Here is a 13,505-nt window from a genome sequence, read left to right on the forward strand (position 1 = left end):
CAGACTGACAAACTAAAATATACATCTAAAATAAAAACAGCAAGACGGCACTTATAAACAGGCAATGAATGAAAACATTTAACAGGAAGAAAACAAATCATAAATACTTTGAAAGAATTTGAACTTACACACAAAATAAAATTTAAACGATACCTTTCAGAAATACTAAATTTGGGGAAAAAGTAAACTACTACAGTGATAACAGCAATGTCTTACTGGTATAAAGAAGTATGAACAAGTGTACGATGAATTACAGTCTACTCTGACTTTATTTAGGAAGTCATTCAAAGGAAGGAATAAAGGTATCAGTTGGAAGTGCCAGCATAGCATGGAAGCAGACAAAATGGGCTTTCAGGGTTCAATTTCTCTGAGTAGAACAAGGCTGCAATCACATTAACAAGTACCAGTGGGGTTGAAAATGTGGCTGAGTACCTGGCACACAGTAGGGTTTCAAGACAACTGATTGCTGCATGCCTGAGCAGATGTGGCACTTCCTCAGAAGTGTGGGCTTCTGAGACGCACAGATGGGGCTTTGCTGATCACACCATCCTATTCCTTCCTAGGACTTTCTGACTACTCTATAAAGTAAAAATGCTAGACACGCATGGTGGCACATGCCTGTAAGCCTAGCACTCAGGAGGCTGAGGCAGGAGGATCACTGTGAGCTGGAGGCCTGTCTGGGCCATATAGCTAGTTCAAGGCCAGTATGAACTACAAGTGAGATCCTGCTCAAAAAAATTAAAAAATTACAAAGATAAAATAAAGATGCTGTTGTGGACACCTGCCACAGTGGGAGATGAACTGAGGGAACATCTACAGATTCCTGAGTACAGTGTAACCTACTCTGTGCTCAATCAATGGCCATCGGGCTGGGGATTTAGCTCAGCGGCAAAAGCGCCTGCCTGGCAAGTGCAAGGTCATGAGTTCAGTTCCCGGTACCGGAGAAAAACCAAAAAAAAAAAAAAAAAAAAAAAAATCAATGGCCATCACTGTCACTGTTAAAGGCCAGAGACTACTTTTTATATTGTCCTGTTCAGCCTTATCCTTAGTGATTAGGTAAGCTAAACACATGTTATTGTTTTAATAATGCTGGCATCAAAAAAGAAAACACAATTTTTATGTAATAGCATTAATTCCAACCATTTAAAAGTAATTTTCTTGCAATGACCACACAAGTCACATTAATTATGTGATATACAATGATGTGAATGTTAATGATTCTTAAGTGCTGTAATAGCTTTCTGTTTTTTTGTTTTTTGTTTTTTGTTGTTTTTTTTTTTTTTTTTTAGCAAGTATAGCCCTGAGAAATACAAATGAAGCTCCTAGAGAAAAATATACAACTTTATATTCAGCTTTGCACTCAGGCAGGTAATTCAAAGGTGAAACCTGGCATAGAGCCAGAGCACACTGTATAGCTTCACACCTGCCCAGCACAAGAACATTAAGAATGTAACCAAGTCAAGCAAAGAAAGGGCAGTCACAGACAGGACAATGTATTCTCACCTTCACTAGACTTCTTGGGCACCTGAAACTTGACAAGCAGCTTTTTCAACTGTTCTCTCACGGTCGCAGCTCTGACAAGACCCTTGTAATTCAGGAAATGTTCCTGACACCACTGAGAGTTTTTATTGTGCTAGAGAACAACCCAGACAGAAGTCATGTTAGAGAAGCATGGAAATAACCTCACTAGGGCAATATTGTGAAGACAAATTCTGTTCCCTGTCCCTATTGCCTTATGCAATGAGACAAAGATCTTTGGACTGTAACTCACCTTATTTTGGCCCCATCTCTCAGAACAGATACTGGCAACCACACTGGCATGGGATGCCTCTGCAACCTCGGGCTCTACACTAAGGAGCAAAGGAGAACTGAGGGATAAGCTGAGCTGTTTGCAACCCCAGACACATCCATGAGACATGAATGATCAGAAAGGCCTCATCCCTGTGGTTCTTTGTAAATCTCCTTTGGCAAGCTTCAGTTTATAACATTATCACTACAGACAAGCAACATGCCACTTGACAATGCAAAAATAATTTGCAAATTATTACTTGTCCCCAAAATATGACTTTTCTATCAACAATTTTTCTATCTAATTTTATCCCAAATTCTTAAGTATGACCATTGTCTTGGATTAAATTTTTGCTCTGGGAATGTACCTCTAAAATTACATTCTAAGCCAGGATTACAAAGTCCTTTAAATTTAAAAAAAATATATATATATATAATTCACAGAGGATTTTCCCAGAAGACAACTACAGAACAATGCAATACAGATCTATATCAACATTCTATTGCTAGGAAAAGCTTCAGATTAGAAACAGTACATTGTACTCACACAAATGAATTTTATCTAATTTAATCCGTAAATCAAAATACAGTTTTTTTTTTCCTTTGAAAACTAGTTATTAACTGAATTATTTTCAAGTATCTGGTAAAACAAAAATTTGGTGTTTCTCTTCTGAAAAGTATGTAAGTGAATAATGAAAATGTAAAATATTATTCCCTTTGCATGAGAGGATTCTTTTTTCATCATTTTCATCAGCTTTAACTTACTCTTTTTAGTAATTTTTAGGGAGAACTTTAAAGCTGTATTATTTGCTCTTAATTTTCCAGTACATGAAGAACAAAAAGTTAACCCTAACTATGACCAAATAAGGGTAGCATATGTGGATCTGGCAAAGCACAGTCTCACAGAAGCTGGGATGTCGAAGATTCAACCCATGATTATAAAGTACCCTTATCTTTGTTCATCTGGCAGAAAACATAGCTTCCTATTCAGTGTCACCTTTTGGTCCAGTACCTGGTAGACAGGAAGGCACTGGGAGGCCAAGGCCTTACCTTGCCCTACAGAATCATGTCACTAGGCAAGAAAAACCAACAAATGACCGCTGTGCTCCCTCCAGCAACATCATAACAGGAGCTCAGCAGGACACCCATCCCACTGGTCAGAAATCCAAGTGGAAAAATAAAGGAGTCTCTTGCCATTCCTGCCTACTAACTTCTGGTATCCCCACTTCCAAATCACCCCAAGTGGGTAGGTATGGGCAGGGTCCCTCTGGGTGGTAGCTGTGCTTACTTTGATAAACGCCTCATACACGTTGAGCATGGTGAGGTGATCACCCTCCTCCACAGCAAATTTCCGGTGCACTCGCATCTACAAAGAATGATGTGTGACTTAGAAGCTTACTCCCATGAGCCTGGGAGTGGCAATGCAGAATAAACGGCATTTGGTTGTGAATTCAGAAAGGCCTGGTTCACACTATCCTGGCTGTACCATATCCTGAGAGCCCTCAGATTGGTTACCTGACCCTTCTTGGCCTCAACTTTCTTATCTGTAAAATCAGGAAATTGAACCTCTTTATCGAGACTGCTATGGATTGAGAAAATTTACTATGAAGTTCCTGGCACAGAAATCTGATAAATGTTAGTGTGCTTACATCTTTCCTCCCAGTACCCAACACCATGCAGGGTCCAAGGAGGGAGGGGTATGCTGTCCAGCACATGGTAGACACTCTGTATTCCTAGGCTACCACCAACTGCACAATTCTCTCAGACCCCATCCTTGAATTCTTTCTGCAAGATCCTGGAATATACTATCTGTTCACATGGATCAAGGAACACCAAGTACACAAACTTCAGAATTTTACCCTTGAAATAAATGTCACGTATTCAATCAAGCTAGCTTCTTTCCTTCTTTCATCCCTCCCTTCCTTTTTTCCACTCCTTCCTTCTTTCCTCTCATTAATTTTTTTTTCAAACTAAGAACCTAATATAGATTGGGTACTGTTATACTCGCTTGGGATATGGCACTGAGTAGAAGACTGGTGGGGGAAGGATAACAAAGATAAGCAAAACATGTAGGCTGTCAGATGATAAGAAGCACCAGAGGAGAAGCATAAAGCTGGGAATGGACATAGGAAGTACAGATGATACCATTTTAGACAAAGGGGAAAGAACTTCAGTTTTCTCCTTTTTAAAGTTTGACTGTTTCTGTCCAGAGGTAGGACTGTTAAAAAGATTAATCAATGGATAAACAAAAAAAACCTGAGAAATGGACATATAGGAAAACTGTTGGGGGGATACAGTTGTTGGGGGGATACCAACGTCTGTGAGAGACGCAGTCTCCCTTCAAAACATCCCAGGTCACCCTTCCTGTGCAAAGCTGCTGCTCTCTGCACACAACTGAGTCCTAGCCCACCTGTGCCCACCTCCATCTTTATCCTCCCCTCCCCAGGGCTCTTCAGTACCCTACCTTGTTCTCCAGTCTTTCTCAACTTCACTCTCTCAGTCGGCACCTCTGCCTGTGCCTCAGGCAGCCTCCCGGCATCTCAGTTTCAGCTCCCAATGCCCCATCTGTACCACACTGTGATGCAGTGTGGTGCCTAGAATCAGCCTGCTCTGCACAGGGACTGACTCCTTACGTTATGAATGTGCCACCACTGGAGTGCCCTGATGGGAAACTGAAGTCAGCAGTACAGTGCTTAGGACTGGGGGCCCTAGACTGGAAAGCCCACTCCACCAATTCTAGCTGTGTAACATCAGGAGTTGCCTAACTCTGTAGGCTCCCATCTCTAAGACATAACATAATCTATCTGCAAAGCTTATGCTGAAGATAAAACAAAATTGTGCATGTAAGTTGCTTAGTAATACCATGGAAGACAAGAAAGAAAATCCTCCACATGTGAGCTGATATCATTTGCACAGCTGTCTTCATCAAGTTCTGGGCGAGTTTTCACAAGGAATGTCCTAAGTGAGAGAGAGAATGCAGGACTTACTGCCTGAGACTTCTGGTTTGAGGGGATCACAAAGATATTCTGGATCTGCATCATGGCTGCAATGCTTAGAATTTCCTGAGAACAGCCAAAATTTCCTGTAAAGTAAAAAGGCATATTTGACTACAAACATACAACATGTCAACAAGGAGTAAAAGACATTTTCCTTGTACCATGCTGTAAAGTAAGATTACATCTGTTAAGACAGCTTAACTTTTAAAGTCTATGTTACATGAATAATTCGCTCTGCCAAACAGAATGTCCTACATATGACTCAGCCTTGAAGGACTCTGAGAAAAAAACTGCTGTCCCACTCTGCAGCTGTAACATTGAGGGTGCTCATGGTCAACCAACGTAGGGTCTGGACTGGCCAAGGGCAGGTCAGCTCCACCCCTGGTCCCTATTCCAGGGTGGACAACTAGAATTCTGGTAAAAAGGCTGGGAGGAAAAAAAGAGACAGGGAGTGTGTGGATTGTGTCCCTCTTACTGTTTCTCTGTTACTGGCCCTTCTGTGTGGCCTTTCAAAAGTGCTCATCTCTCCCAAGAAAGCCAAGGCAGAAGTAGAGAGAACAGCATTCGTGTGCTGTTGCTGGTTGCACCTGGGAGCAGAATCTTCAGTAACTAGTCTTCCAAGGCACTGGACAGAGCAGGGCACATTGCCCACCTCCACTCTCACAGCTTCCTGTCTCGTGTAGAATGTATTCTCCAAACCCGATGCTTAGAACTTGCTTTTTAGTGTAAGGCTAAGGGCATCTGGCTGTTCTAAAACACAACTGTAGCTAATTTCACCATGCTATTTCTGAAACACACCATCATAAATTACCAGCTGATACATAAAAGCTAGACAAAAGCAAAAAAAATTTATATTATATATATATATCCTTTTCCAAGAGGGAAAAAACAACCTATAATGTCCACGATTTTGATTTCTAATTAAACAGATCTCCAGGTTATATATATTTATCCTAGAATTCATATCCTCACAAAGGACATGAAGGCTATCAGAGAAACTAGAACCTTGTGTATTGTGGGTAGGAATACAAAACAGTTCAAGCACTGTGACAAATAACATGGTAATTCCTTAAAAAATTAAAGTCAACACAGCCTTACTGGCAAATACTGTGAATAATGTAAATATTTAAAAACCTAAAAATAGAATTGCCATATGATCCAGTAATCCCACTTCTGGGCATACATCCAAAAGAATTAGAATTGGGATAAGAAAGCAAAATCTGCACTCCTATATTTTTCACAGCATTACTGACAATCACTTTAATGGAAGAAACTAACATGTCCATCAGCAGATAAATGGATAATAAAAATCTGATATATACACAATGGAATACCATACAGCCTTTAAAAAAGAAAAGTCTGTCATTCCAGACAATATGGGTAGAACTAGAGGATGATATACTAAGTGAAATAAACCAGGCACAGAATAGCCAACACTTTTATGTCACTTGTGGAATCTAAAAAAGTAATCTCACAGAAACAGCAGAAAGGAAGTCATCAGAAGCCGGGAAGCAGGAGGAAAGGATAGGAAGCGGAGAGATGCTGATCAAAGAACACCAGATTTCAGGTTGGAAGAGTAAGCTATTGCACTCTTTTGCAATGAATGGTGACCATGGTTAATAATAATGTAATGTGTAGTCCAAAATTGCTAAAAGAATAGATTCTTTTATTTACCACAGAAAAATCATAAATTGGTAAGGTGATAGATATGCTTGACTGACTCTTTCTACATTGTATACATATTTTAATATATTACATTGTATCCCATAAATATACAGTTACTATTTGCCAATTAAAAAGACTTTCTCAAGAAATTAAACGAAGAGCTGTCATATGATATAGTAATTCCACTCTGGGGTACACAGCCAGAAGAAGTGAAAGCAAGTATTCAAAGAGGTATCTGCACATCCAAGTTCACTGCAGTCCTGTTCAAAACAGTCGAAAGACAGGGGCTGGGGATTTAGCTCAGCGGCAAAAGCGCCTGCCTGGCATGCGCAAGGTCATGAGTTCGGTTCCTGGTACCAGAGAAAAACCAAAAAAAAAAAAAGAAAGACAGAGGCCGCCACCTAAGTGTCCCTCAACAGATAAACAAGGAGTGGCACATATACACATTGCATTATTCAAGTCTTAAAAATGGAAGAAATTTTGACACATGCTACTATGTGGACATATCTTGAAGACATAAGGCTAAGTGAAATCAGCAGTCACCAAAAGACAAATAATATAAAGTTCTACTTACATGAGGCTGCTGGAGTAGTCAAGTTCATCAAAACAGAATAGAGAATGGTGGTTGCTGAGAAGAGGAGGAAATGTGGAGCTTGTATTCAGTGGGCATGGAGATTCCGCGGGTAAAATGGAAAAAGTCCCAGAGATGGCTGGTACTGACAGTTGCACATCAATGAATGTACAGAAAGTCTCAGAACACTGCAAGTTTGAGACCAGCCTAGAAAGCTGCAGAAGACCTTTTTTTTTTTTTCCAAAAAAAAGGGATGAAGATGTAGCTCAGTGGGGGAGTACTTGCCTCAGCCATGGGTTCAATCACCAGGACCACAAAAAAAATATATTTTAAAATGGTAGAAATTTTTTTTGTTGTTATTTTCCTAGCCACAAATGGAAACAACTGACAATCAAAATAAAGACAACATAAGCTGTCAGGTTCTACCCACCTGACTCAAGCAGCATTTTGGCAAACATAGGATTCAAAGGAAATTCTGCTATTCTCATGCCGAGTGGCTCAGTTAGACGACAGTCTTTGTCCAGACCTGCCAGGAGAACAACAACAAAAAGAAATCAGAAGGCAGGTACCATTGTGCTGGAAGATGTACGGCTGTTGAGAGAATAAAAGATGATGTATGCTTTAAAAAGGAATCCAAAAGATGACTCATGCACTACCAAAACCAATTTGATACCAGAGAGCCTTTGTATCAAAAGAAGAAAATATCTCACTGAATTCCTGAATACCCAGTTCTTAAAAACTGTTACTCCTAATAACTTACATTCAAAGACTTAACACGAAAATGGTCCTGCAAGAGCTTCTGGCTCCCACTCTCTCTCTTCATTCCACAGCAACTTCCTTCCATCACCACTGCTCCACCGAGGCAGCTTTAGATACCCCCAGATACACAAAGGCCATCTTCCTTCAGGGGCCAGCAGCAGCTGACCCTGCTGACCACAGCTTCTGGGAACTCTTCTTCCCTAGGTTCTGTGCCCCCACCCTTTCCTGGTTCTCTATAACCACCCCTAGAGCTCCCCCTCAGTCACCTTCTGGATTTAGGCCAGCAATTCTGGATCTAGGCCAGCAATTCTGGATCTAGGCCAGCAATTCTGGATCTAATGCTAGCCCAGACTTCTCTAGTCCTTATGTTACATCTGTTTACCCAACTGCCCCTGTGTAGTTTATTGTACTTGGCAGACTCCTAATCAGTTCACTACCTCTCCTCCTAGCCTTTCCACTGCTTGCCAATATCCAGGTATTAGATTCCCAAGACCCTAGATATAGACAGTTGTTTTACTGATTAAAATAAATGTTGCAGGAGCTCAGAATGAGACAAAAAAGGTCATTTTTCTCCTGTTCCAATATAATCATCTCTTTAAAGGTAAAGCTAAATTAAGTTGGAGGTTTCTCTCTACTTTTCCCAGCTTATCTAGGGCACTAAAAAAATAGAAAACATTTTAACTTTTGTTGTTTCACTGAAGAAAAATCAATCCAAATGAAAAACACCTACAGAGCCAGTGTTCTCTCAACCTCACCACAGTTAACCTTGCTTTCAAGTTCCTATTACATGCTAGAGACAGAAGCCTATTCCAACACACTCACTCTGGGCTAATCTTCTGTGGACCGGGCTGAAAACCTCTTAAATGAACAGAGAGCTTTTAAATCAACAAATTTAGAGAAATATCATAAATATAATGAATTTAAAAGGCCTCCTAGTATACCCAAAACAAAGAGATTAAACAAAATGAATCACAAATGTAAGTCAAAACTACAAAATTCTTTGAAGAAAACCTAGACCTACATTTTAATAGGCTAGGTGTTTTGTTTTGTTTGTTTGTTTGTTTGTTTATTTATTTATTTATTTATTTGTGGTGCTGGAGGCTGGGGCTTTGCACATGCTAAGGACGAGTTGTTTTTATTTATTTATTTATGGTGCTAGAGGCTGGGGCTTTGCACATGCTAAGGACGAGTTGTATCACTGAGCTATATGCCCAGTTTATTACCAATGTTTTCTTAAATACAACACCAGAAGCCCAAGTGATAAAAGAAAAACTCATTAAGTTGAGCTACACAAAAATTTAAAACTTGTATACTGCACATAATACCATTAAGTGAAAGTATTTACAAGTCACTTATAAGAAATTTGTATAAAATTTACAAAGAACTCCTCCAACTCAATAAAATGCCAATAACCCAAATAAAAAGCAAAAGATTTGAACAGGTACTTCTCCAAAATTAGACCTCCAGATCTCTGGGTTCCAACCTTGGGTCAATGAACTATAGTCTGAAAATATTCACAAAAAAAACTGTGTACTCATCACATACAGACTTTTTCTTATCATTATTATCCACATAACACAGGAGAGTAACTAGTCACATTATTTGCATTGCATTAGGCATACTAAGTAATCTAGAGAGGATCTAAATACACTGGTGGATGTGTGTAGGTTATATACAAATATGACACCATGAGAAACTTGAGTATCCATGGATCTGGTATCCAAGGAGGGTCTTAGGACCAATACCCCAGAGACACTAAAGGAAGAGAAACATTGTATACATATGGCAAATAAGCATATAAAATGATGCTTAATACCATGAGTCATCAGGGAAATGCAAACCTCACCAACTAGGTACCATTCTATATTTACTAGGATGGCTATAACACAAAAGTCAGACCATAACAAGCATTGGCCACAATGTAGAAAAACTGGAATTCTCACACACTGCTGTGGGGGAAAGATCTACCAAAAATTTCTGTGATGTGGCTGGGGATTTAGCTCAGCAGCACAGAGCCTGCCTGGCAAGCGCAAGGTCATGGGTTCGGTTCCCAGTACCAGGAAAAAAAAAATTTCTGTGATGATGTTCATAGTAGTACTATCTATACTACAAAATGTAGAAACCCACATGTCCATCAAATAAAAATAATATATGGTATATTCATACAATGGAATATTATTAAGCAAAAAAAAGGAATAAAGTCCTAAAACAAACTACAATGTAAAGCTTGGAAATATGCTAAGTGGAAGAAGCCAAGCACAAAAGAACACATGCATGATTCCACTAATATGAAATTTCCAAAACAGGCCAATCTATAGAGATAAAACCAGGGTAGTGATTCTGGGAATGAGGAGTGAATGCTAATAGGTATGGGATTTCTTTTTTTCTGGGTGATAAAAATGTTCTAGCTGGGCATGGTGGTACACGTCTGTAATCCCACCACTCGTGAGGCTAAGGCAGCAGGATTGTTGTGAGTTCAAGACCAGCCTGGGCTACAAAGTAAGCTCAAGAGCAGCCTGAACTGCATAGTGAGACCCTGTCTCAAAAAAACCAATGTTCTAAAACTAGATTATAAAGATTCTAAAACCCTGGGCATATACCCAAAGGCAACGATTCACACACTGCAAATGAGTGGTAACTTACACCTCAACAAAGCTGTTTAAATGAGAAACACTCAAAACAAATCTCAGGACAAAACCCTACAGACACTTGATACCAAACCAGACTTGATACCCACTTGGGCACTGTGCAGGGACAACACTTCCTGAAGAGGTGAGTCCGGGCTACAATCTTCTCTATCTTAACGTACACACCACATTTTCAAGCAGGGGTTGCTCTACAACATGACACTTCCTTGCCCGCGCAATATCCCAAGCTGGTGATCTACCCAATTCCCCATAGAGAACTCCAGGAAAGAAATGAAGGGGAACTGGGGAGAGAAACAGTGGGTCACAAAATCAAGGACGTGGTGAGAGATGGAGAGAAAGGGCTGAGCAGGTAACATCTGAGGTCTGGCAGAGAACTGCTCACCTCCAGATGTCTCGTAGGTGTGTGGCCCTCGGAATGGTCTTCCATTGTCTGGGATGTACGGGGCATGCTTTATAATTGTCATAATTGCCCTTCATGTACTATTAGTCTAATCATGGTCCCAACTTATTTCAATATTGTCATTAAAAGTACTACACACATGGAGAGGAATAATCGTACTGAAGACATTAATAACCCTAAAATAAATCCAACTAACTACCATCACACAGGACAACAAGTAATAAGACAGAAACAAGCATACCTCCCAGGGCATAGAGTAACTCCAAAGCTTGAACCATCGACTGTGCTGGAGGGGGCTGCAAAATACATAAAAGGTCTCCTAAATTAATTTCTTTGGGCAAGAAATGTAAGAACATGAGCTCCTCTTGCTCGAATCCACTCTCCCCCCAGCATGGCCCATTCTTCCCAGCTTCTGTCCTTCTGCTGCTGCTGTGGGTGCCCCCCTGAAACATCGTTCCCACCTTCTCAGCATCCTGAGGACTACTGCACTTGCCCTTTAAGGATCAGCTTTATTAACCACTTCCTGTAATAGCTCCCTCACCCTCTTCTCCATCAGAGGTGGCGGTCTCTACCTTAAACCACCTCTTCATTGTGCCCAAGCTCTCCCTGCCATTTCTAACTTTTACTTCATAGTCTCAACTTTCTCCTATGCCAGGAGCCCCGAAGTACTGCACTGCCCATGGGTGACCTCATCTTTGTAAAACCCACACCCTGCTCTACAGCCCTGCTTTATGCAGATTAACATCTGTTGAATCTGAATTCCTGAAAATAACAGAATGTTAAATAATCTTAAGTTAAGCAAAGCTGATTCTGTGATTTTCAATCTGATTCTCGGGATCCTCACCTCCTTTCCTTTCCTCTACAAGTCTTTGAATCAGGTATCATTATTTTCTCCTCTCTAAATTATTTGGTTTCTAATAAATCAGGTAATAAAACCATAAAACTTCTGCAAACTGAATAGCTTTTCTTCTAAATGCATTTATATAAGAAATATATAAAGTCTGCCCATATATACAGTTTAGCAGTTCACTAATATCTAGAAGTTAACGACCACCACTTTGAACACCTCAAAAATTGTAGAGGCCAAACGTAACTTGCATTAATCTTACTATGTCTCCATAAATTTAGTATTAAAATATTTACACTTTTTTTTTCCTAGTGTATACATGTTTTGTGGTCCTCCCCCATATATATATATATATATATATAATATTTTAAACTTTTATGACTACATGGTTATAGTACATAATGATTACATTCACTGTAGGGAACTGGTACATACATATAATACATTTCAATTCCCTTCTTCCCCCACCCTACTCCCACTACCCTCCTTTTATTTTTCCAGTATCAGATTCATTTATCTTATAAGACCTTATAAAGTTAATTATCATATATACAGATTGAAAACCACATCAAAGGCCAAAGAACATATAGAACATGTAGGACAATTATAAATATACTTTAAGAATCACATTGTTTTGGCTCAATTTTACAAATGCAGAAAGTGAGTAACAATCCATCCATTTTGCAGCTATTCATTACATACAGGATAGTCAACAACTCACTCCTGAGCAAAGCCTGTAACTGTCCTGCCAGCCATTCTGCAGCATCTATATCTTTCTTCACCTTTAAAGAGGTGAAATGCTTAATACATAAATGCAGGAGCTCAAACCCTCTGGGGATCTTTTATAATGAAGTTACATGAGGTAAGAGAAATAGCAAAGCCCTGATTTAGGCTTCAAACAATTAGAGAACAAAGCTAACAATGTCTTCTTTGATACTTTCCAGTCCTGACTCTATTCCTAGCCAATATCCTCAATCAAAAAAAATTTACTTCCCCAACCCTCCACAGAAATCATATTTACAGTGTTTTCACCTAAACACAGATTCACTAGTATTCTTCTAGGACCTTGTTTGATCTGGAATCACACACCAGCACTGTATAGTATATTTAACATGTCTGTCTATGTATAGTTTTAGTTTTTCTTCACTGTATATTTTCCTGTTTTCACTGCTTCTTGTACCCACAGAAACTGATTTCCAGTTTTTCACTATTGTAACATTCCTAAATACAAAATTATATGTACCCTGTTATTTCAACCAAAATAAAACAATTTCAAAGGAAAATAACCAGAGAGGAATACATAAAGATAAAGTTGTACGTATTTGTCTATTTTTAATTGTCTAAAAGTTTTATGATTTTCATTATTTATATTTTTAAATTTAATGTAAAATACTGCTATAAGCGTTATACACCTGAGTAAGCTTTTCTTTTCTTTGACTACCTGTGTGTGTGTGTGTGTGTGTGTGTGTGTGTGTGAGAGAGAGAGAGACACCAGGGACTGAACCCATGCTAAGCAAACATTCTATCACTGAGCTATATACCTTTCATCCTCTACCCCCCATACCGTGGAATGAACCCAGGGTCTTCAGACTGAGCTATATCTCCAACTCTTTTTCATCTTTTGACACTGGGTCTTGCAAAGTTGCCCAGTCTGGCCTTGAATGTGCCATCCTCTTGTGTCCACCTCATAAGCAGCTGCAATTACAAGGGCCACCTCACCTGACTCCAATTATTTTTTCAGCGAAAATTTCCATAAGAAAATACTAGCAGGGACTTCTATGGCTCATAAATATTGTCAGGAAGCCCTCTACCTTATGAGAAATTTTTAAGA

The 13,505-nt window shown here is 39.5% G+C and overlaps 1 protein-coding gene across 1 annotated transcript in view; it reads right to left on the reverse strand.

The window, feature by feature from the left end:
• Nucleotides 1–13,505, reverse strand: part of Dhx35 (DEAH (Asp-Glu-Ala-His) box polypeptide 35) — a 73,774-nt gene that overhangs the window by 14,334 nt on the left and 45,935 nt on the right. The window contains exons 14-18 of the mRNA XM_005392524.1: nucleotides 11,069–11,123; nucleotides 7,451–7,546; nucleotides 4,776–4,870; nucleotides 3,077–3,154; nucleotides 1,504–1,633 (exon numbers count right to left, since the gene is read on the reverse strand). Coding sequence (XP_005392581.1) covers nucleotides 1,504–1,633; nucleotides 3,077–3,154; nucleotides 4,776–4,870; nucleotides 7,451–7,546; nucleotides 11,069–11,123 — 454 coding nt within the window. The remainder of the gene's footprint in view (nucleotides 1–1,503; nucleotides 1,634–3,076; nucleotides 3,155–4,775; nucleotides 4,871–7,450; nucleotides 7,547–11,068; nucleotides 11,124–13,505) is intronic.

This window comes from Chinchilla lanigera, unplaced genomic scaffold (assembly GCF_000276665.1).
Source record: "Chinchilla lanigera isolate Chin_1 unplaced genomic scaffold, ChiLan1.0 scaffold00044, whole genome shotgun sequence".
In the NCBI taxonomy this organism is placed as follows: domain Eukaryota; kingdom Metazoa; phylum Chordata; class Mammalia; order Rodentia; family Chinchillidae; genus Chinchilla; species Chinchilla lanigera.